This window comes from Rhineura floridana, chromosome 10 (genome assembly GCF_030035675.1).
Source record: "Rhineura floridana isolate rRhiFlo1 chromosome 10, rRhiFlo1.hap2, whole genome shotgun sequence".
Lineage (NCBI taxonomy): Eukaryota > Metazoa > Chordata > Lepidosauria > Squamata > Rhineuridae > Rhineura > Rhineura floridana.
In genome coordinates this window covers 1,439,503-1,463,317 of record NC_084489.1, presented here as the reverse complement: position 1 = coordinate 1,463,317, position 23,815 = coordinate 1,439,503, and the positions used below count along the sequence as shown (strand labels likewise).

At 42.8% G+C, this 23,815-nt stretch overlaps 1 protein-coding gene across 5 annotated transcripts in view; it reads right to left on the bottom strand.

Annotated features, from left to right (window-relative positions):
- Positions 1 to 23,815, bottom strand: part of ADCY1 (adenylate cyclase 1) — a 350,409-nt gene that overhangs the window by 55,340 nt on the left and 271,254 nt on the right. For all 5 annotated transcript variants that reach the window (XM_061585729.1, XM_061585731.1, XM_061585733.1 and 2 more), the window contains exons 8-9: positions 11,711 to 11,866; positions 1,037 to 1,231 (exon numbers count right to left, since the gene is read on the bottom strand). In XM_061585729.1, the coding sequence (XP_061441713.1) occupies positions 1,037 to 1,231; positions 11,711 to 11,866 (351 nt within the window). The remainder of the gene's footprint in view (positions 1 to 1,036; positions 1,232 to 11,710; positions 11,867 to 23,815) is intronic.

The following is a 23,815-nucleotide window of genomic DNA, read 5'->3' as shown; positions in this document are numbered from 1 at the left end:
TGGATTATAACTCCCTTCATCCCTGACCATTGGCCACACTTGCTAGGGTTGATGGGAGCTGTAGTCCAAGCCATTAGGAGGGTACTAGGTTGGGGAAGGCTGTTCTAGAATATTGCCTAGCAGTCTTACATCAGCAGTTAGCCATTCCCACAAATCTACAATAGTACAATTATACAGCCTTTACAGAACCTGTGTTTTAAAACACATATAGGGTAGCTCTTTGGAATTCTGAGAATTCTCTTTAAAGACAAATTTCAATCCTTCATAGTACATAAATTAAATCATAAAAACATATGGGCAGTTTTCTGCTAAAAAAACAGAAAGCTTTCTCTCAAGGTGAAGCCAGTGCTGCACAACATATTCTTTTTATAATTGCTGCTGTGATTTATTTATAAAACACTTTACTATAATAAAAAGGCATGAAACTTTGTACAATAAAATAAAATAGAAAAATAAAACCACCCTAAATAAAACAAGAAAACAAATCATCTCAGCAGGAAAAAACAAAACTGCCTAAGAGAAAGCTCTATCAAGACAGGTGAACAGTGAAATTGAACAGTAAAAATAGTATGAAGATGCTGTACGGTGGGCTTCCCTGGGCAGAGAATTCCAAAGAGACAGTGTAACTACCAAGAAGGTTCTGCTTCAAGTGTGCATCAATCTTGCCTCCACAAAGGAGGAGACCCAGAGCTGAGGGAGGAATATACGGAGAAGGAGCTCCTTCATATCTTCATACCTTTTAAGGAACAAACTACAGTTTGCTGCATTTACAGATAATGGGAAACTCTGGTTCATTTAAACCACAGATATAAGCTTTCAACTTCCTCCCAGTGCATGTAAAGGAGGAAGAAAAGGGAGTTGGCAGCACACAAGCTCAAGCTTGCTTATTCTGATATTTATCATAATATCAATATTTTGATAAAGACTGTATGAAAACTTCATTTAAAATATCAGGAAAGCAAACACTGAATTATAAAAAGCGGTAGCTTCTCTTTTTCCTTAGTTAACTAATTAACTTATTGAAAGCCTCACTTACCTTTTGCTCACGTTCAATCTGTTTATACCTCAGGGTAAAAAAATTTAGATCTGCCGTCTCTGACTCAGTTTGCCTGGCCTCTATTAAACGACCAATGTATCGATTCACTCTAGTTCCAGGAGTGTTGTATACAACATTTGTAGAAAAAGAGGAACGATTCCTGAGTTTTTCAGATGCTGTTCTTAATGCCCTCCTCTGTGACAGAAATGAAAGACAGAAGGATGGGTGGTTTTAACTTTTTATCTTCTCTGTTTATCACCTTAAACAATGTATTTGGAAAGATGGTATATAAATTTTATCCTAGCACAAAAAGATGCAATTATGCTATGGTTTCTAAGATATCTGAAAAATTATAGACTTATAAGATGATACAAGGGGTAATGAATCTGATGGGAGCCTATTTTTATTTATTAATCTTAGATCACTTTATTTATGTTAAAATCATGTACCACCATCTCTGACTGAAGACTTGTGAGATGGAATAAAATAGTTGACTCAGGCAGTAGCTATCAGCAACATTCTCTAATGTAATAAAATATAATACATGTTATTTATTAAAAGGTTACATGGATAGAAGGACATAAACATTTACATATTTTTTCTTTTTTTTCAATTAATTTTTATTCAAATTTTCAAAACCAAAACAATACAAAAAGAAAACAACACAAATCAATAACTAGTACAATACAAAAAGAAAAATATATATATATATATAAAAAAGAAAGAATATTGACTTCCGATTTGTCATAGTTCAGCTATAAATCTATAATATATAACAAACCTATCTCTTAATAGATTATAAAATCACCTTCCTCCAATGGTTATCTTAGTTGGTTTCAAATCTCATTAACATCATATCATTTTAATCTTCCACAAAAAGTCAAAGAGAAGTTTCCAATCCTTGAGATATATGTCAATCATTTTTTTTTTCTAAATAAACATGCCAATTAATCCAACTCATCAAATCTACTAAGTCCAGTAATTTTAAATCGCTCTTCTGTCATTATCCATATTGGGTCCATCTTCCATCTTCCATCTTTACGCACCCAAAAATCTTGCTGTCATAGTCATATAATAAAAGTCTGATAGGAATTTCCTCCATCACAGATATTTTCTTGCCATCAAATCCAAACGTATCACTGAAGTATTGTTGCAAAGCCGCATCTCTGTTCCTCTTTTCCACATGATACACTAGTACATCTCTTGAAGGTTTTTCCATTGACACAAAACAGGGATTAATTCTGTTAACTTTCTCCATTTCAAGTTCCATCAAATCCTTCCAGTCCAGGAATTTTTTTGAACCGATAATATCTTTATCTCCAATCTCTTCAATTCCTTCAGGGACAGCGCTGAATTCCAAACTGTAATATTTGTCTCCAGGATCCATCACAGCCAGGAAATCCAAATCTTTTTTCATGTCCATAATTAAGCCAATCTCCATAGTTTGAACCTTGCCTTTAATTTCTCTTTCATCCTTTTTTGGTTTTCCAGATCTATCTTTATTCTCCTTTCTCATAGAATCCTGAGTTTCTTTCAGCTCCTGTCTCATTTTGTGAAATTCAATTCTCCACGCTTGTCTATTATTTCTCAGTTCTTGTTTTATTGAGTTAATCCCATTCATTATTTTCTGAAACATGTCTAGAGATAAAGTCCCTTCTTGTACATCCATGATCTTCTTAATTGTCATTCTTAAAGCCAAAGGAACAAAACTCCTTCAATTTTCAATGTCCCAAACAAAGAGCAGCTTATTTCTTTAACCAGTTACAAAGGAGTTAATCTTTCCAACAAACTAACGTCACACGCTAGACAGCCCTTATCTCTTATCTGCCCGGAAGTGTAAGAACGGCTTTAGTTCACAGCGTCGAAATAGCTAGTAGCAGAGAGAATGAGCAGATTCGTCAAAAAAAAAGTAGATCAGGAAAAATAGTCCCAGCCATAAATCAAAAAGATTTCTTATCTCTTCCAATCAGAAATCTCTCATCCGTTGTAATCTTTAAAATGCTATTTTCCATGTCAGCTTTTTGCAATAAAAAAAAGATAAGCTATTTATATTTTCTTCCCCCTTAGTTCCGTGAATAAAAAAAGGAAAGTCTTACCTCACCTAGGTTATCTCAATTGCTGTTACTTTGACAAATCTCTTTAGCTGTATAGATAAGAAAATGATGAATGTAGTCAGGAGGATGTTTGCCTGTTAATCCGTATTAAAAAAAACAGGTCACTTATCCAGCTGAGCTAGCATAAAAATCCTCGCTCTGTCTGAGCTGCTGGAAGACAGACAATTCTGACGAATTCCAGACTCCAACAATCAAAACAAAGCTATGTGGGAAATCTCACGTTTCTTCTTTAACCGGAAGAAATTATTCCCAGTCAGAAAAGAGCCTTCTGACTGAATTTAAACTGGATAAGTTTCATCCAAGACGGAACTTGTCTCAGAGGCTGCACAGGCGTAGGGATCCTCCTGGGAAGTGACATTTACATATTTTTTCAAGCTACTATCACTGTAGAAATGGGGATGACCAATTTTCCATGTGCAAGTACCACTTTACACAAATGGTGCCTCCCAGAGAGCCTTGCTGTAGCCTCAGCTCAGTGGTAGAGCATCTGAGTTACATGCAGAAGGTTCCAGGTTCAGTCCCTGACATCACCATGTAGGGCCTGGAATATTCCCCGTCTGAAACCCTGGAGAGATGCTGCCAGTTCTGCCAGTGTAGACAGTGCTGAGCTAGATTTCCATTTTCTACTATTCCAGCTCTTGGGGTCACTGAATCCACGCATTCTAATTTGATGCCATTTGCAAATGAGTAAACTCATGCTGCCTTACATGCAATAAAGTATTTACTTTCATTACCCTTCTGTAGAAATGTGAAGGCCCAGGGTAAAAACGGAAAAAACCTCACCCTCCATTCCTCCCATTCCCCCCCCCTGATTTTTTCTGTTTTTTTATTTATTTATTTTATTTTATTTATTACATTTGTATACCGCCCCATAGCTGAAGCTCTCTGGGCGGTTTACAACAATTAAAACATTAAAAACAAATAATAGCAATCCAAGGCCTTCACATCTCTACCCTTCTTCCTAAATTTGTTCTAGGGCTTTGTGTGTCTCTGATATTCAACTAATTGGAAGGTACCTGGCTCATCTTTTGTCTCTGTGAATTAGCTGAAGGATGTCGGCCAAGGCTTTGGGGGTAAGTTGATGGAGCTGCTGGGGTCCCATTGTTGATAAATCATCTGGGAGGTAGGCATAAAATACTTGGAAGTATGGCAGCTTGAACTAAGGCAGAGAGTGGGGTACACAGTGTATTTATGTCTTAACTGAAATAGACACAGGGTAATCTACAATTAGTGCATGGAGCGTGCAGCACAGGACACTGCAAGGGAGGCAGCAGTCGAGAAGGCAGGTATAGGGCCCTGTACCCCATGTAGAGTGAGGGAAAGGGACAGATCACAGAAAAGAGTTTTCTCCTGCAGTGATTTACTGGGGGTGAGGGTGGGGGTTTGGAAGTGTAAATTTAGAGTTGAAAACGTTCCAGTCAGGTCTCTTTCACACTCCGCCTCAACAAAACAGACTGAAACCTGAAAATGTGTTTCAAAATACTACAGAAATGAACTTTTTCATTATAGAACTGTGGAGCAAAACCATACAACACCACCTAGTGGCAAAGAAAATGCCATAACTTAATTATTGTACCTTATTTATAATAATTAATACTGTAGTTCAGTTATGCATATATGTGTGTGTGTGACTGTGTACAACTGCTGTGGGGAAAGCACTTATAAACCTTTCAAAATTTACTCTTGTGTTTTGTAGTTTCAAGCCAGGTTCTTACCCCCAGATAATTTTATAATTCTCCTGTGCATGGAAAGATGATATCAGGTGGGTAACTAGCTCCACCCAGTGGTTGAAGGCAAAAGAGTACTGCTGACGTTTTACTGTAGGTCCGTTCCCAGTCTGCGTCTGCTCCGTCCGCAGTTTTTTTCTCTTTTGCCTTCACCGAATCTGGTTGATTCCTCTCTGTCTCCGTCGGTTCAGGCTTGTATAGTTTGTCTTTTAAGTCTTACCTGTTGGTTTCTGCTGTTTCTTGCCCTCAGTATATGTTTTGTCTTCCCCTGCTGTTTAAAGTTTAAAGTTTAAAAACAAAAAACAAAAAAGCTCCTTGTGTCTTTCCTCCGGATTTTTCTCGGTGGCGAGGAGCATTCAGCCCTCCCCACGGCTCCTGGGGCCGTTGGCCTCTTCAGGCTCCCTCCCCAGCCGAATTTGCTACCGTTCCTCCTAGTCAGCAACTCATAGCGTCGGCAGCATTAGCCTTAGAGGCGAATTTCACCGGAGCTCGGAACTCAGGCCCACGCCTCGGATTTTCGCGCTCCCTTTCAAGCGGCTTCGTTTTCCCTGCTTCATAGCGGGGAGGGGCAGACGCACAGACGCCATAGCAGGTCGGCGGCAACAGCTTCTAATCTTTCTGCTTTACCTAGCCGCTTATTAGACAGCGTTGTCAATCATTACCAGCGGGAGCCTTCCATTCATATTTTCATTAACCCCGTAAGTCCCGCAGTGTGTGCCCGCTATGGGGAAAGCCACACACAAAACAAAGCACCTCTCAAAGGGGTCGAAAGTGCTTCCCCGCAAGCCAGCGACAGGCGCAGTGCCAGAACTCAGTCCCATCCTGGGATCAGAGCAGGCTCATTCTTCGGGGGATCATTCTGAAACAGTGGTGGCCCGCCCCTCTACCGTCAGGCACGAGGTGGCTGAGGCTCAGGTTTTGGCGGGCAGGGTGGCTGCAGAAGGCAGGATTCCTGTTCCACATAAGGGAACCTGTAGAGAAGGTCAAGATTCCTACCACCACTCAAGGGACCAGAGGGACCTGGAACCCCTGTCTGATGGGGAAGGTGGCCAGTCTCACCCTTCCTTAGACGCTATTTTTTCTAACAACTCCTCGCCCAAGGCCTTCACAGGGTTTTTGGAGGAGCCAATCCCTGTCCAACAAATTCATGATGCTGGTGGGCACAGGCTTTATCCATCTCACACTCAAGCTCGCCCTATTCAGCTGCAGCTTTCAGCACATTCAATTCAGCAATTAAAAGAACAGCTTAAGGATGCCCTTTTAATGGATCTGACTAGAGATTTGTCTTCTCAAACTGCATCAGGCTCACAACCCTCAAGGCACCCGAGGGCGAACACACGCCCTTCCCCGGGCCGCACATCCCCAGACCCCTATGCTGCATCGCAGGGCAGACACCTTCAGCTTCCAGAACAGGAGCCTATAGACACAGAAAATGACTTGATTGTGTTGGATGAAGAGGAATGGAGTGGGGAATCAGAATCTGAGGAGATTTTATCTACTAGAATATTTCAAGAGGCTCATTTCCTTCCTCTGCTATGCAAAGCGATGGAGGCTCTTACCCTCACCTCTACAGAGGATCCTCCTACTCCACCCTCCTCGAGAGTCTCAGCAGTATGTCAAGATCCAAAGCCTAGGTCTAGAGTATTGAAGCTTCCTTCTCTTCTCCCCAAGGTGCTCAAATCAGAATTTGACATTCCCTTGCAATTCAAAAAATCAGTTTCGGTAGCCAACAAATATTATACACTGGAACAACCGATCATGGATCAGTTGAAAGTCCCGCTCATAGACGCGCCTATAGTCAATCTATTGAACCCATCATTGAATCCTAAAGACTCAGACGCTCACCTTAAGGATACCACTGAGCGCAAGATGGACCAGGGACTTAGAAGAGTGCACGAGGCTAGTGCACTTTCAATCAGGGCAGCAGCAGCCTCTTCTGTGTTTGCTCGAGCCTCCCTACTGTGGTTGGAAGACCTGCTAGATGGCCCACAGCAGGATGCAGCCCGGATATGCAAATCTCTACTGAAGGTCTCTCGGGCAGTTACCTTCATGGCAGATGCGTCAATGGACGCCATGCAGTTTGCAGCTAGGTCTCTCACTGCAGGGATCTTCACGCGAAGGACCCTTTGGCTTCGACATTGGGATGCAGACCCTGCAGCTCGTTCGAATCTTGCCTCGGAACCCTACGTGGGTGGCAAATTATTTGGGGACTGCCCTTGCCAACATATTAGAAACCAAGGAAAAGAAAAAGTCCATGCCATCCACCAGAAAAAGGGAGGATGGAAGGACCTTTTGCCACTCATTCCATCCATATCACTTGTCGCAGTCCTTTCGGGGCTCACGTCCCTTCGGAAGACAGAAGGATGCCCGCTCCAGCCGTCCCTTCTGGAACAGACAGCGCAACCAACTTAAGTCCCAGCAACACCTCCCAGGTCGATCCGGCCTTGCATCCCAGGCACGTGGAAACAGAAATCAGTTCTGACGCCTCCACCTCGCCGGTGGGAGGCCGTCTCCAACGCTTTGCTCACCGATGGGAGGACCTATCCTCCGATCGCTGGGTCCTCCGCACTCTTCGATACGGCCTTCGCCTGGAGTTTTCCTCCACCCCCCCCGGCGAGATTCCTTCCATCCCCTCTGTCAGCAAATCCACACAAAAGGGGCAAAGTTTTGAGATCAGTTTCCCATCTCCTACGCATGGCAGCTATCGAGACAGTACCTCCAGGGGAGAGGTTCCTGGGAAACTACTCTCTGTTCTTCACCGTCGACAAAAAAGACGGTTCATCCAGGCCAGTATTAGACCTCAAGACTCTAAATTGCTTCATAAAGTACCGCAAATTTCGGATGGAGACCTTACTTTCCATCAAAGAAGCGCTGAGGCTAGGGGACTTCCTCTCATCTATCGACCTGAAGGAAGCCTACCTGCACATTCCAATTTTTCCCCCTCACAGAAGGTATCTGCGCTTCGTGGTGGGACAAGACCATTATCAGTTCAGGGCCATGCCCTTTGGCCTGTCATCCGCTCCCAGGACATTCACCAAGATTGTGGTTACCCTGGTGGCACACCTCAGGACACAGGGGATTCATATTTTTCCTTATCTGGACGATTTTCTGATCCGCTCACCATCGTTACACAAGGTATGGGAGGACCTCCATGTCACCCTGACCTGTCTAAAGGATCACGGTTTCCTGATCAACGAAGCCAAGAGTCATCTCTTTCCGTCCAGATGCATCACACATTTGGGAGCGACTATAGACTCTCAAAATGGCCTCATTACGCTATCTTCAGACAGGATCAGCAAGATCTGCAAAGTGGTGTTGCATGTCCTATCCTCCACCTCTACAGACCTGATGGAGTTGGCAGCACTTCTCGGTTTGATGGTATCCACGTTCCAAACGACGCCATGGGCACGTCATCATTCCCGCACTCTTCAGTGGGCGCTGCTGCCATTCCAGAATGACATAGCGTCCAGGCACCACCGCATGGTCGCTCTGTCGCCACAGGTCCGTCAGTCGCTGTTCTGGTGGACCCAAGAGCTCAACCTGACGCGAGGCGTCCCTTTCCAGGATCCACTCCACACCCTGATAACGTCCGATGCCAGCTTATCCGGATAGGGAGCCATCTGCGACGGGCAGATGATTCAAGGCACGTGGTCGGCTCAGGAATCCGCACTGCCGATCAACCTACTCGAACTACGCGCAGTTTGTCTGGCCCGCAGGCACTTTGCGAACACCAGACGGTTAGGGGCAGTGCTTGTCAGAACAGACAACGTGTCGGCCAAATCGTATTTAAACCGTCAGGGAGGCACACGCTCCCTCATTCTTCAGAAGGAGGCCTTTCTCCTCTTCCAGTGGGCGAAGCCCAATATCATATCGATAGCGGCAGAATACCTCAAGGGGGAGGACAACAGCCAAGCGGACTGGCTCAGTCGGGAGAAGCTGATTCAAGGAGAATGGAGACTTCACCCACAGTCCTTTCGTCAAATAGTGGAACGTTTTGGCCACATTCAAGTAGACCTCTTTGCCACCAGTGCCAACCGGCAGGTGCAGAGGTTCTTCTCCCGATACGCATCACCAGGCGCGGAAGGGATAAATGCCTTGACTTCCCAGTGGCCTCCGGGCAGACTATATGCATTTCCTCCAATTCCAGTGATTTCCAGGGTACTCAAAAAACTTCATGCCGAAAGGACAGCACTTCTATTGGTGGCTCCATGGTGGCCAAGGAGACCTTGGTTTCCAGACCTTCTCGACATGTCGGTGGAACCACCATGGAAGATTCCAGCACGAACGAACCTGCTCTCTCAGGGACAGCTCCAGCACCCAGACCCAGAGTGGTGGGCACTTCATGTCTGGAACTTGAACGGAAGAGACTCTTGAAAAGAGGCATCTCTCCGCAAGTAGTAGAAACCATGATGGCTTCTAGACGCCCATCCACACTCAGAATTTATGAAAGCACTTGGAAGGCCTTCTCATCCTGGTCGCAGAAACAAGGGGTTCTTCCTCGAAAGGCGGGAGTAAAAGAAAACTTGTCCTTCCTGCAAGATGGCGTATCTTTGGGTCTCAGACCAAACACCCTGAGGCGCCAAGTTTCAGCCTTATCGGCAACCCTCTCCAGATCCCCGGATAAGCCAATCGGATCTCACCCCTTCGTCAAGCGTTTCCTCAGGGGAGCAATGATAACTGCACCTCCTACGGTGCATCGCTACCCAACTTGGAATCTGCATAAGGTTTTGTCAGCCCTTCAAAAACCTCCATTCGGACCCCTGAGTCAAGTTTCTCTCCGTCTTCTTTCCTTTAAGGTCTTGTTTCTCGTGGCCGTTATTTCGGCCCATCGAGTGTCTGAATTGAATGCCCTGTCTGTCCATAAAAATTTTTGTGTATTCCATAAGGATAGAGTAGTCCTGCGTACTGTCCCTTCCTTTTGTCCCAAAGTGTTGTCTGCCTTCCATTGTCAGCAGGAGCTGGTCTTACCATCCTTCTGTCCAAATCCTGTCCATCCTTTAGAAAAAGCCTGGCACTCTCTTGATGTGAGAAGAGCCCTTAAAGTTTATATTTCCAAGACTAAATCATTTCGGAAAACAGATAATTTGTTTGTCTCCTTTCACCCCAAATCCATGGGGAATAAAGTCACCACATCTACGCTAGCCAGGTGGATCAAGGCATGCATTTCCTTGGCATATGCCTCTCTAAGATTATCCCGGCCCGCCGGGTTGGTAGCTCATTCTACTAGGGCGGCGGCCACATCAGCGGCCTTTTCCCATAATGCCTCTCTGGGGGAGATATGTAGGGCAGCCGCATGGGCCACTCCCAATACCTTCATTAAACATTATAAAATAGACTCCTATGCTTCAGCCGAGGCAGCCTTTGGTAGGAGGGTGCTACAGCATGTCCTCTCAGATCACTAGTACCCATAGCCCAGCAGTATTCCCACCCTACATGGGTCAGCTTTGGTATGTCCCACCTGATATCATCTTTCCATGCACAGGAGAAGAGACATTTGGTCTTACCGTGAAATCGGTCTTCTCTGTGCATGTCAAAGATGATATCAGGGCCGCTCCCTATGACGGCTGGGCTGCCTGTCCAAGCGCTGTTAGACCTTGAGCAGAGAGTGTATGAGTACTGTTGTCTTGTCTTTTTGTGGTATTATTTCATTTCTTTCTGTGGGCTTGTTATTAAAAAACTGCGGACGGAGCAGGCGCAGACTGGGAACGGACCTACAGTAAAACGTCAGCAGTACTCTTTTGCCTTCAACCACTAGGTGGAGCTAGTTACCCACCTGATATCATCTTTGACATGCACAGAGAAGACCGATTTCACGGTAAGATCAAATGTCTCTTTTAATAAACAGGACTATAGCTCAACAAGCATGCTGACCAAAACCATCATTCTGCTGAACACTCTAAAGCAGCCTTTCCCAACCAGTGTGCCTCCAGATGTTGTTGGACCACAACTCCCATCTTCCTGACCATTGGCAATGCTGGCTGAGGCTGATGGGAGTTGTGGTCCAACAACATCTGGAGGCACACTGGTTGGGAAAGGCTGCTCTAAAGGATCTATGGGCATGAACCCTACAAATGGGTAATCTCTTTACACTATCTTATATGAATTCATTTTTCAACAAAATATCTCAGAAAGAAACTACTTTAGTCTCCGATAAGGTGAAAGGACTGGCCGTATTTATATTGTTGAGCAACTGAAGCTGATGTAGCAGTGGTAGGGAGTCATGTTACAGTTTGCCTTCTTCTAAAACTAGTTTTTTTAGAAAGAGGGAATCACAGACTGTATCACACCACTGTAGAAGTATTTCAATATTTTAATGGCATAAAAAGGCAGGTACTAGTTACTAAGCACTACATAAGGAAGAAATAGAAGCCTCATCCACTTACAGGCCTTCCACATGAGGTATTTTCGCTTTCTAGACTGTGCCCTCTGGCAGATTCATTTTATTGTTTATTTATTACATTTCTATCCTGCTATTCCTCCCAAAAGGAGCCCAGCGCGGCAGGGCAGCATTTTCCAATTGCCTTCCTGCAGTAATAGTTGCCATTTATATTTTCTTTCCCGCCTCTGAGGAAAATGAATCATGCTCCTTCACTCCCTAATTCCCATAATGCCCTGCATGCTTTTACCACTTCTTATCCCAGGACTTCACTGGCCACACTCCTAAAGGCCCAGAACAATCCCCAGTCTCTTACTTCTAATGGTTCTTTCTATTTAGATCTAAAGAACACTTAGCACCCATTTCATATTTATCCCCAGTCAGTCAACAAGGAGATGAGGGCTGTTTTTGATGGTATAAACCATATTTTTTTACTGAGGAATATGGTTAAATGTACCTTGTCATCATCTTCGCAAGTCATCACATTGGAGAAAGGGATCTCAGCTTTGAACATTTTACGACAATGCATGAGTTGGACCAGCAGGTAACATACAGTCTTGAACTTCATTCTTTTGGCAGGCTTTATGTCTGAAAGAATGAGTCCTGGAAATATCTGTAAGGATAGTAATATAAAGATATATTTTAGAATAATTACACAAACAGCTGTACTTAATACATTAGAGTCAGAACAGATGTTGGTCAGATTTAACGTACACAAAAGCAAATGATTGTGACACACACCTTAGTTTTTCAAACGTAAACTGCTAAAATGTATTTCCAACATGCATACAGAGGTGCATGCCCGCAGAATTTTTATTTATTTAATTTATTTGTTAAATTAATTTAAACAATGTTCAGTTTCAAACAATGCCACAGCAATTGATAAATGACAATGTCAAATAGAGAAAAGAGCAAAATAAAACCATAAAAAACATCTTCAGCCTTAAATCAACAGCAAGGAAACAATCCCAGAGACTGTTCTACAATCCAAATTTTCCTACTTGGTTACCGTTCTTTCTAAACCCCCCTCCTCAGAAAAGCCAACATGCAGGCTCTCATTTATCACTATTTGTAATCCCCCTCTTTGATGCCTCCTCATTGTTAACAAGCAGGATCCCAGTTTCAGGTTAGCAAAGCAAAGATACAGGCTACCATGAACACCTGACTGACCAAAGTTAATGGAATAAAATAATAAGATCATTATATCTGATGCAGAGTTATGTTTTTTTAAAAAAATATATCCAGTTTTAGCAAAAGTTGCAGAAATTCAAAGCATTCAGGATTAGTCCACAAAGAGAGCGGACATTTATTTATTTATTTATTTGGTTGGATTTATATACCGCCCTTAGCAAATAGCTCATGTCAACTAATAACAAGTCCGGTGGCAAGTTCAATTCTGGCAAAACAATTTGCCCACCCCTGCAGGTCATCCACTTGTCAGTCACCCAACATCACAATGAGATCACATGATGAGCTTCTCTGAATGTTCCCAGCATTCCTTCTAAGAGACTTACACAAGATCACAAAGGGGTTTGCATTGAACACCCTACTAAAACAAAGTTTTTGTCTTCCATTTTAGAAGGCAACCCTTTCTTGAGCCATGTAGCCAGCCTTCCTTGTTAGGTGGGGCAGCCATATTTATAGGGAGGCACTTTGGGGGAAGGTGCATAGCTCCAACCAATGCCCCTCCCACTCACTGGTGGAGATGATGCAAGGGCCCTGGGAAGGGACAGGCAGTGACCTTCCTACTCATTCCTCCATGTAAAGAGTGGGTTAACTTACATAATGGGCTATGTAAAGGTCAAGTGAACAGGTAATTTAGTACAAACACCATGAATTCAGTGACTGGCATTTTTTTTGTTTCATAAGAAAAAAGGATGTTAAGGATAAAGCGAACAAAGGGATACCAAAAGGTATAAGACAAACAATATAGTTTATGCTATAACTAAGAAGTTAAAAACTAGTGTGGAGCTTGTCCTGTCAAATATTCAGTTTTAATCTTGTATCATGACAACACTAGCGCAAGAAAACAGATTCAGAAAGAGAGCAAGAACACATTACAATGCCACCACAGACAAGCATTTAGGGAGAGTGGTGCTGAGAATATATACACCTTTCTTGCTGAAGTCAATGAGATTGAGTCCTTAACTTCATAAAATATTTATTGCATAATAGACTTCCTTCTGTAAACTTATAAAAATGCTTGAAAAACATGCAAGAAAGCTATCTGAATGGTAGGTTCACAATACACCTTTTCAAAGAGAAAAAAATGCATAGCACCTAAAATACTTTAGAACAGTTGCACCTTCCGGTTTTCACTAGAATTTAAGTGAATCCAAATTAAGGTTAGCTGTCCTTTCTTTTATCAAATGCAAGAAAAATCAAATTTGCTAAATGCTTGTGAGTCACTGAATCCTGAAAAAGCCTCATGTTGAGATGCACATATTGGGAAAATCAGAACTGAGGCCTGAATTGCAACCTTGGTGGCCAGCCAGCCAGCTAACTGTGTGAGAACCCAGCAACCAGGATGCTGGGAAGATAAACATCGAATAGGTACAAGGTGCACCCTCCCAGAGAGTCTCCTGGGTATAAATACAGGACCCCTAGATCAGGGAGATAAGCTTTAACACACTTCAACACCAGTGTGAAGAGAAACCAGCTTGAATAGAAAAGGACTTGTGACTCCTCCCAGATAAGGGCAAAGGCAGGAGAAGGAAGGGACCAATTAGCCATCAGTTTCATTTTAGTGTTTTATTGCCTGCTGACACCAGCCAACATTGTTTAGCTTTGTTTCAACAAACCATTTAGCTTCTTCATCAGCAGAGTGCCTCCTGAAATTTCAAACTAATTTGTGTCTCTTGCCTGCCAGGGCTAGGCATTTGGCAATGCAACTCTAGCCCATAATAAAAAGCTCTAATATTTAACTCTTCAGGGGTTATGTAACTATACTGGCTGTTTTTTTCAGAATCAAGTAATTATAGGCAGAGAGTGATAATGAAAAATCCACTCTCAGTCAGGGAAACTCTTGAGTGAGCAGATTTTTGGGGGCTCTTCAAGATGAAACTTTTGTTGTATACTCACTCTGCCTTATTCACTGATTTTTTTCAGAGGGTTCTATTCTTAAATTGCTCCTTAAAACAAACTGCCATCCTTTAAATGGTTGTTATTATCTGTCATGTCACAAAATAAAAAAGACAATTTCCCAAAGTAATATTGTGTGTGTGTATGAAGGACAGCTCTATGGGGGGTGCCACCAATTCCTCCCCTCAGTTACAGGGTTGCCCATGATGATCCTGTAGCAAGGCACACTTCCCCCACTCATCAGCTGTTGGGTGGGGGGAGCTGCCTTGGTCCAGCAAAGGAACAATTATTCCTTTGAAGCCATGCTGGTACCACTCCCACACCTGATGTCATATATTACATCTGGTATGGGTGTGATGGGTGTGGTTAGCCAGGAATGGCCTGGCAGGACAAACTGGGATCCCTGGCAGGCCAAAGTTGGCCTGCAGGCTGGAAGTTCCCCACCCCTGTCATACGATATTTTCTTTACTCCTTCAGCTATATGTGTATAATGCAGATCTGATGTAACCCACTCTCTTGAGCACAGAGTCCCTCCCAAAATACTGATGTACTAATGATCAGTTTTGTTTGCATTTGTATGCTAATTTTAAAATGTTTGTAATATTAAACATTGAATGTAATGTTGTAATAATTAAAAACACAATTTTTCTGCATTAAATTAAACCCAGGTTAGAAATGTATTTGCTGCTAACATCTCCCTTGGAGTGACATCCTATTGCCCAGTATTTCTCAATTGTTTTCTCTGGGCAACCATCATTTTTCTACAATGGAAGTTAAAAAATGGTTTCAAAATGAACTATGAAGTCAGTTTCTTCCTAGACAATAGACGGGGCTATGACTCTATATTTCCTCTATAGCATGAATTCCATAAATGCCAATCCTAGCTGTGACTCCATTCATAGAATAAAAACACTGAAAGGCAAGAGCAGGCTCATTTCTCACAAAGCAATTAGTTAATGGGTATGTGATTCGCTGTTGTGTCCCTTTTCATTTACTGCTTGTTTGATCTTCGTTGATCCTAGTCCATAGCTATTGGTGTTTTGTAATTTTATGGCTATTTCATTTTGGCTTGCTGTGGCTTGTGAAGATTTCATAAATGTTTTCATTTTGCCTCGTGGAGGACACGAATGCCTCTTAGGTAACCAAGACATTTCCTTTCTTTATGCTACTTTATTAATCTTCAAGTAGCCATCAGGCTTATCTGATTTCTCAAATAACAAGGCTTTCACATGCAGCTTATGCATTTTTTTTTCATGTATATATAATTGTTTTGTAAACTGTCACATTTAGTATATTGTCTGAATGATCTTCATTGCTTTTGTTTGCCCCCTCAACCTACCAACAGTGTGTGTATGTGTGTGTGTGTGAGAGAGAGACAGACAGAGATGCTGAGCAGGGGCCAGGGCATGTCTGTGTGTAAACACACTTCAGGCAGAAGTGCTGTGTTCTCCTTCTCACCTTGTATATTGTACCCACACTCCACATGAAGGTGGGATTTCCCAAAGATGGGCATACCTCTTACAAAACTGAGAGGAAGAACATGAAATGGCATGTGAGATCTGCTGTTCCGCAGAAAAGAGTCAAGACATTCTACTGGGCACATCCAAGCCTTAATCTTTGGATCCCTGCCTTAGTTTTGAAACTCACTCAATTACACTTCTAATGATTATTATATACTGTGCTATCCATGTACATTATTTATTCATTTAACGTTATATCCTGTCCCTCCTCCCAGAAGAAGTCCAGGGCAGCAAACAAAACACTAAAAGCATCTTTAAAATCTCTTTTAAAAAATCATACAACATCTTTAAAATTTTTAAAAACATCTTTTTTAAAAAATCTAAAAATTCCAGCACAGATGCAGACTGGGATCTCTACTTAAAAGGCTTGTTGAAAGAGGAAGGTCTTCAGTAGGTGCCGAAAAGACAACAGAGATGGTGCCTGTCTAATATTTAAGGGGAGATAATTCCAAAGGATAGGTGCCACAACACTAAAGGTCTGTCTCCTATGTTGTGTGGAAAATCTGATTAAGTTTTTTTTTTTAAGTCCCATTGCCAGTGATCTGCTTCTGATATCTGGCTACTATTGGAAACTGAACTTCTACTAAGTGGCCCCTTGGGCTGCTCAAACGGAATTATTTTAATTTTCTTACCCCGGCTTCTCCTATTCCTGCTGTGGCTTAAATTATTTTTAGTTTAAGGAGTCTCTCTAAGAGTTGTTCTTAGACAGAATGCTGCAAGAACAACAGCAAAGAGAAATACAGGAGGTGGAAGAACAGCAGCAAATTGACGCAAAACAGGAGACTGTGGTGGAGAACATAAACAAAGTGGAGGAAACTCCATGGAAAAGGGTGACAGGAGCCGAAGAGCTAAAAGACACCCTTCACCAGTGGAATTACAGAACCGATTCCAGGCACTTGAGGATGAGACAAGAAGAGTCTGCATGGGAAGAATTGCAGGAGATCCCACATGGCACCAAGCGAGAGGCTGACGTTCAGTCAAGCAGAGGTAATGAAACCATGTCCCATGATAAGAAGAGAAGAGGAGTAGTAGTGGGAGACTCCCTAATTGTTTGAGATTGAAACCCAAGTATGCTGAGAAGACCCATGGACTCGCCAGGTATGCTGTCTCCCTAGAGGATGAATTAGAGATGTGATGGAAGGGTTGCCATCACTCATAAAAGCCCACTGACAGATATCCCTTTCTTCTCATCCATCTGGGAACTAATGATACTGCCAAGCTGAGCTATGAAGAAATCACACCAGACTTTGAAGCTCAAAAAGCACTTTGGGGCCTAAACAGTTTTCTCATACATCCTTCCGGTACTTAGAAGAGTAGAAAGGGAAAGAAAAATACTCCGGGAAAACGATTGGCCATGAAGGTGGTGCCGATGTGAGAGATTTGGATTCTGGGGCCACGAGCTACGCTTCCTGGAAGTTGGACTGCTGGCAAGTGATGGGTTGCACCTGGCAAGGACTGGGAAGAATGAGTTTGGTCACAGCATGGATAATAGATAAGCTTTAAACTGAAACCTAAGGGGGAGGGAGATGTAAACCTGGTGGTAACGACTGACAAAGGTTTGGGCACAGTAAAAGGAACTGAGGAAACAGCTCTCATGGGGCCCAGGAATAGCCTTAAAAATTTTTTAGGCAACAAGCCAGGCCAAAAATCACATGGTCTTCAATGTCTGTATACTAATGCCCAGGTTATGGAAAACAAACAGGACGAACTTGAAAATACAAGAGAGTAAATATTCACTAATAGGCAAAAACCCTTGCGATTTAAGAACGTACCTATAGCCCACAGATATTTCGATCAAACTTTAAAAAGCAGGGAAATTGGGCAGCTATACTCAATGCACCAGGGGAGCAGGAGACCTGAACTCCTCTCTTAGATATTGTACTACCCTACAAATTGGTTAAAATGCAAACACCATTGGAGTTGGTCTTTCACAGTCCAATCCACTTCCTGTGTAGCTTGCAAGAATTTGGTATCATGTGCCTCTGAGCATATGGTGAGTGGTGGAAACACCTGCCATCTCCAAAGATAATTATATTTTTGTATGTTTGTTGGTGTTCTTACTTTGCTTCTTTCCTGTGTTACTAATGTTTCTCCAGAGAATCTAATCTACAATATTTAATTTCTGTCATTATTCATCCTAGAAATCTGTGTCAAATTTATTTATTATTTTATTGGTCAGTGGCATATGATGATGAAAACAGCATTTTTTTGTGTTTCAAATTGGAGGTTATGTTCTATTTCTATTTTGGGTGCATTAACATAGAATCATACAATCATAGAATAGTAGAGTTGGAAGGGGTCTACAAGGCAATCGAGTCCAACCCCCTGCTCAATGCAGGAATCCAAATCAAAGCATTCCCGACAGATGGCTATCCAGCTGCCTCTTGAATGCCTCCAGTGTCACAGAGCCCACTATCTCTCTAGGTAATTGGTTCCATCGTCGTATGGCTCTAACAGTTAGGAAGTTTTTCCTGATGTTTAATCAAAATCTGGCTTCCATTATTCCGTGTCCTGCACTCTGGGATGATCCAGAAGAGATCCTGGCCCTCCTCTATGTGACAACCTTTCATGTACTTGAAGAGTGCTATCATATCTCCCCTCAATCTTGTCTTCTCCAGGCTAAACGTGCCCAGTTCTTTCAGTCTCTCCTCATAGGGCTTTGTTTCCAGTCCCCTGATCATCCTTGTTGCCCTCCTCTGAACTGGCATCCTTCTTAAAGTGCGGAGACCGGAACTGGACGCATTATTCAAGATGAGGCCTAACCAGTGCTGAATAGAGGGAAACTAGTACTTCACGCGATTTGGAAACTATACTTCTGTTAATGCAGCCTAATATCGCATTTGCCTTTTTTGCAGCCACATCACACTGTTCGCTCATATTCAGCTTGTGATCAACGACAATTCCAAGATCCTTCTCACATGTCATACTGCTGAGCCAAGTATCCCCCATCTTATAACTGTGCATTTGGTTTCTTTTTCCTAAGTGTAGAACTTTGCATTTACCCCTGTTGAATTTCATTCTTTTGTTTTCAGCCCAATGCTCCAGCCTATCAAGGTCCCTTCGAATTTTGTTTCAGTCTTCCACGGTATTAGCTATGCTCCCCAATTTTGTAGCATCTGCAAATTTGATAAGCATGCTTTGTACGTCCTCATCCAAATCGTTAATAAAAATGTTAAAGAGCACTGGGCCCAGGACCAAGCCCTGTGGTACCCCACTTGTTACTTCTGCCCAGTTTGAGAAGAAACCATTGATAAGCACTCTTTGAGTACGATTCTGGAGCCAACTGTGGATCCATCTAATAGTTGTTCCATCCAGCCCACTTTTAGCTAGCTTGCTAATCTGAATATCATGGGGCACTTTGTCAAAAGCTTTGCTGAAGTCAAGGTATGTTATGTCCACAGCATTCCCACAGTCTACAAGGGAGATTACCCGATCAAAACATGAGATGAGATTAGTTTGGCAGGATTTGTTCTTCATAAATCCATGTTGGCTCCTAGTAATCACTGCATTGTTTTCAAGGTGCTTACAGATAGTTTGCTTTATAATCTGCTCCAGAATTTTTCCAGGGATTGATGTTAGGCTGACTGGTCTGTAGTTCCCTGGTTCCTCCTTCTTGCCCTTTTTAAAGATAGGGACAACATTAGCTCTCCTCCAGTCATCTGGCACTTCACCAGTCCTCCATGATTTCGCAAAGATAATAGACAGCGGTTCTGAGAGTTCTTCAGCCAGTTCCTTCAATACTCTAGGATGCAGTTTATCGGGCCCTGGAGATTGAACTCATTCAAAGTGATTAGGTATTCCTTGACCATTTGTCTATCAATCTCAAGCTCCAATCCTGACCCTTCTACTTCATGTTTCCCGGGAGGGTCATAGGCCCTTTTTTGGGAGAAGACTGAGCCAAAGTCGGAACTGAGCACTTCTGCCTTTTCTTTGTCATCTGTTGTCATTTTGCCATCCTCATTGAGTAGCTGTGCCACCATTTCTTTTCTCTGTCTTTTACTATGGACGTACCTGAAGAAAGCTTTTTTGTTGCTTTTAGCATCCCTCGCTAGCCTCAGCTCATTCTCAGCTTTAGCCTTCCTGACACCATCCCGGCAATTCCGTGATACCTGCCTGTACTCTTTCTTTGTTCCCTGGCCTTCTTTCCACTTCCTGTATGTGTCCTCCTTTGTTTTCAGGTCATCTCTAAGCTTTTTGTGAAGCCACATTGGCTTCTTCTGCTGTTTCCCCCCTTTTTTCCTTGTTGGAATTGCTTGCCATTGCGCTTTTAGAATTTCCTTTTTTAGAAACTCCCACCCATCTTCGACTCCTTTTCTCATTAGGGCGGCTTGCCATGGATTGTTCTGATTTTATTAAAATCAGCTTTCCTGAAGTCCAGGGTGCGCATATGGCTCCTCTCAGCTTTCACTTCTGTTAAAATCAAGAATTCAAGTATGGTGTGGTCACTTTACCCCAGAGTTACCGAAACTGCCACTGTTTTATCTTGTGCAAATTGAGACACTCCTGTGGTCCACTGGAGACTATACTGCAGAAGTCAGTGCCATTATTTCACAATTATATTTGGAGTTTTTTTAGTGTAAATTTTGCAAAGTGTTGCTGTACTTCACATATTCACAGAAAGAGAAAAAAAGAAAATGATTTCCTATAGGAAACTTCACTAAAATTGCAAAGGAAATAAGACATATTCAAAGTGACCATCTGACCTATATCTTTGTCTTTGTAATAAGCAATAGGCCACCACAATTAGACAGATATAAGAAAATACAGAATACATATTTAAAAACAGATCATATTACAATAAAACAGAATTCTTCAGCATAAAATGGAAGAGCAGCAGTACAATTCAAGTAACATTTCCTCTCCTGGAAGATACCATGACCCACCCCATTTCTAAATGCATAGATGCTACCATCAGAATGGGTCAAATGTGCAGTCCACTCATCCTGCATGGTGTTTTAGATAGCCAGCTCTTACTTTTCCTGCAGCTAAAGCAAATTTTGCCACCTTAGTAATAAATATGTCATTGCCTGCTAACAAGACACATCTGCTCCAGGGAAGTCTATTAGACAAGGAGCGCAGGATGCACAGGAGAAATTTTAATCTTTGGAATTTGTATAGGGGGCATCTTAGTAGGTAATGTGTATTGTCTTCAATTTTGCCAGAGTGGCAGATACAAAGTCTTTGTTGGGTCAGAGTATTAGAAAACCTCCCATCCAGAAAAGCAGAGGGCATAGTCTCAAGTCACAAAGCTGTGAATGATTTTCTCAACGGTGTCACTGTTAGAAATGTAAAATAGTGCTGCATGCCAAATGTTGTTTTATATAGTGGGTACCAAATAGAAGAAGACATTTGGGTAACTGAAAAGAGGTCCCACCATTTAGTATAAAGATAAATTGTCTTTGAACAGCTGTTCTACTCTATCCGAATTGAAAGTGGGTAAAACTTCTGTGCTAATGCCATAAGCAGACAGAATATCAACTGCCTTAATAATGTTGCTTCCTCCCGGCTAAAACAAGATCAGCACAGCACATCTTCTTTCTATTATTTGGCCTGATCGCAGGTGTTGCCACCACTCACCATATGCTCAGAGGCACGTTACCAAATTCTTCCAAGCTACACAGGAAGTGGATTGGACTGTGAAAGACCAACCCAAATAGTGTTTGTATTTTGACCAATTTGTAGGGCAGTCCAATATCTCAGACAGGAGGTCAGGTCTCCTGTTCCCCTGGTGCATTCACTATAGCTGCCCAATTTCCCTGCTTTTTAAAGTTTGATAGAAATATCTGTGGGCTATAGGTACGTTCTTAAACTGCAACGTTTTTTGCCTATTAGTGAATTTCCCTGCTTTTTAATCCGGGAGGTAAGAAATGAGATCCTGTGCAAGTTTGCTGAGAATGGATTGATCATTTGCATGCTTATTGAGTTCAATGGGATTTACTCCCCTGCAACCATGCATAGGATAGGTGAAACTGACCACAGATGATGGGGAGGGGAGGAGGAGAGGAAACACGGAGCGGAGGACTGGGAGGGGAGCAGGCAAGAGGGAGAGAGGTGGAGAAGAACAGGCTTGATCATTTGCATGTTTATTGAATTCAGTGCGATTTACTTCCGTGGAATCATGCTTAGGATAGGTAAAACTGACCATAGGGAAGGGAGGGAGGGCTGGAGTGGGCAGGGGAGGAGGAAGAAGGGAGAGAGGGCAGGAGGAAGGGAAAGGAGAGGGGAAAAGCAGGTCTGATCATTTTCATGCTTATTGAGTTCAACGGAATTTACTCCTATGCAATCTTGGTTAGGATAGGAAACACTGACCATGGGGGAGGAGGAGGGGGAGTGGGAAGGAGCGTATTGGAGGGGGGCAAAGGAAGGAGGAGGGGAGGGCAGGTTTGATTATTTTCATGCTTATAGAGTTCAATGGTATTTACTTCCATGCAATCATGCTTAAGATAGGTAAAACTGAGGAGGAAGAGGAGGGGGAAGCAGAAGGAGGGGATTGGAAGGGGATGAGGATTGGGAGGGAGGGGCAAAGGAAGGGGGAGGGAAGGGGCAAGAGGGAGGGGATAGGAGGGAGGAGAAGGGACGGTTTGATCATTTGCATACTTTTTGAGTTCAATGAATTTATTTCTATGCATACATGTTTGAAAATGGAAATGTACTGCCTTCAAATCGATCCCCACCTATGGCAACCCTTTGAATAGGTATTCAGAGGTGATTTCACCATTGTCTTCCTCTGAGGCTGAGAGGCAGTGACTGGCCCAAGGTCACCCAGTGAGCTTCATGGCTGTGTGGGGATTCGAACCCTGGTCTCCAAAGTCATAGTCCAACACTGACCCAGGAAAGGTGCAAGGAGGGGAGGGGAAGAGATTGGGTGGGTGAGCACTGGGCAGAAGGGAAGCCCCTTTCTTTTCCAAAAGGAAAACGTTGTGAACAGTATCATTCTTTTTCAGGCTTTCCCCCACCTTTTTATTCTATAGCAGGCACATGTAGCCTCCCACCCAAATTTAAACCAAAGCTTTCCCTGTCCACATCCACACCAGGCCTTTATTTCACTTTGGACAGTCATGGATTCTCTCAAAGAATCCTGGGAAGTGTAGTTACTGAAGGGTGCTGAGAGTTGCTGGGAGACGCCCTGTTCCCCTCACAGACCTCCAGTCAGAGTGGCTGACTGTTAAACCAGTCTGGGCACTGGAGCTCTGTCAGTGGATCAGGAGTCTCCTCTCAGCACCCTTCACAAACTACACTTCCAAGGATTCTTTGGGGGAAGCCATGCCTGTCTAAAGTGAAACAAAGGTCTGGTGTGGGTGTGGCCCCCTGATTAGGCAAGCCCAGCAGCTGTGAGTCTGGTGTTTAGAATTCTGACAGTTGGTTCTTACTGAGCATGCCCCGTGTTATCATAGGCTGCTAGCCAAAATTTCTTAAATTAATTAGAAAGCAGCCAGGCATTTTTTTTAACTTTTAACTGCAGAAGATGAAGGTCAGAGTATGGGGCAAGATCAGTATTAGGATTACAGGTACTCTGTGAACATGGCTGATTTTTAATGAATTTCAACAGATTATGAGAACTCGCAGAGAAAAAAGGGTTCTGAGGTTTTTTTCTCTCTTTTTAGACTTTGAACTCTCGATTCTCTCTGACTGTTTTGTGTATCGCCATGAAAATTGACAGGTTTGTTAAGCAAGTGTTTCTGAGTTCAGGACTATAAGTTTGGTAAGGTTTTGTTTTGAAATGAGCTTATGGGAAGCATCAGAATGGCATGAGGGTATTTTCAATTTAACATTGCGGGATGTGAAAAACCCATGCTGGCTATAGTATACTATAGCCACTCTCGTCGCTGTATAATAACTGAAACTTGGTGGGATAACTCCCATGACTGGAATACAACAATTGAAGGGTATAACTTTTTCAAAATGAACAGAAGGAATAGACAGGGAGATGGAGTCACCCTATATGTTATAAATATATATCC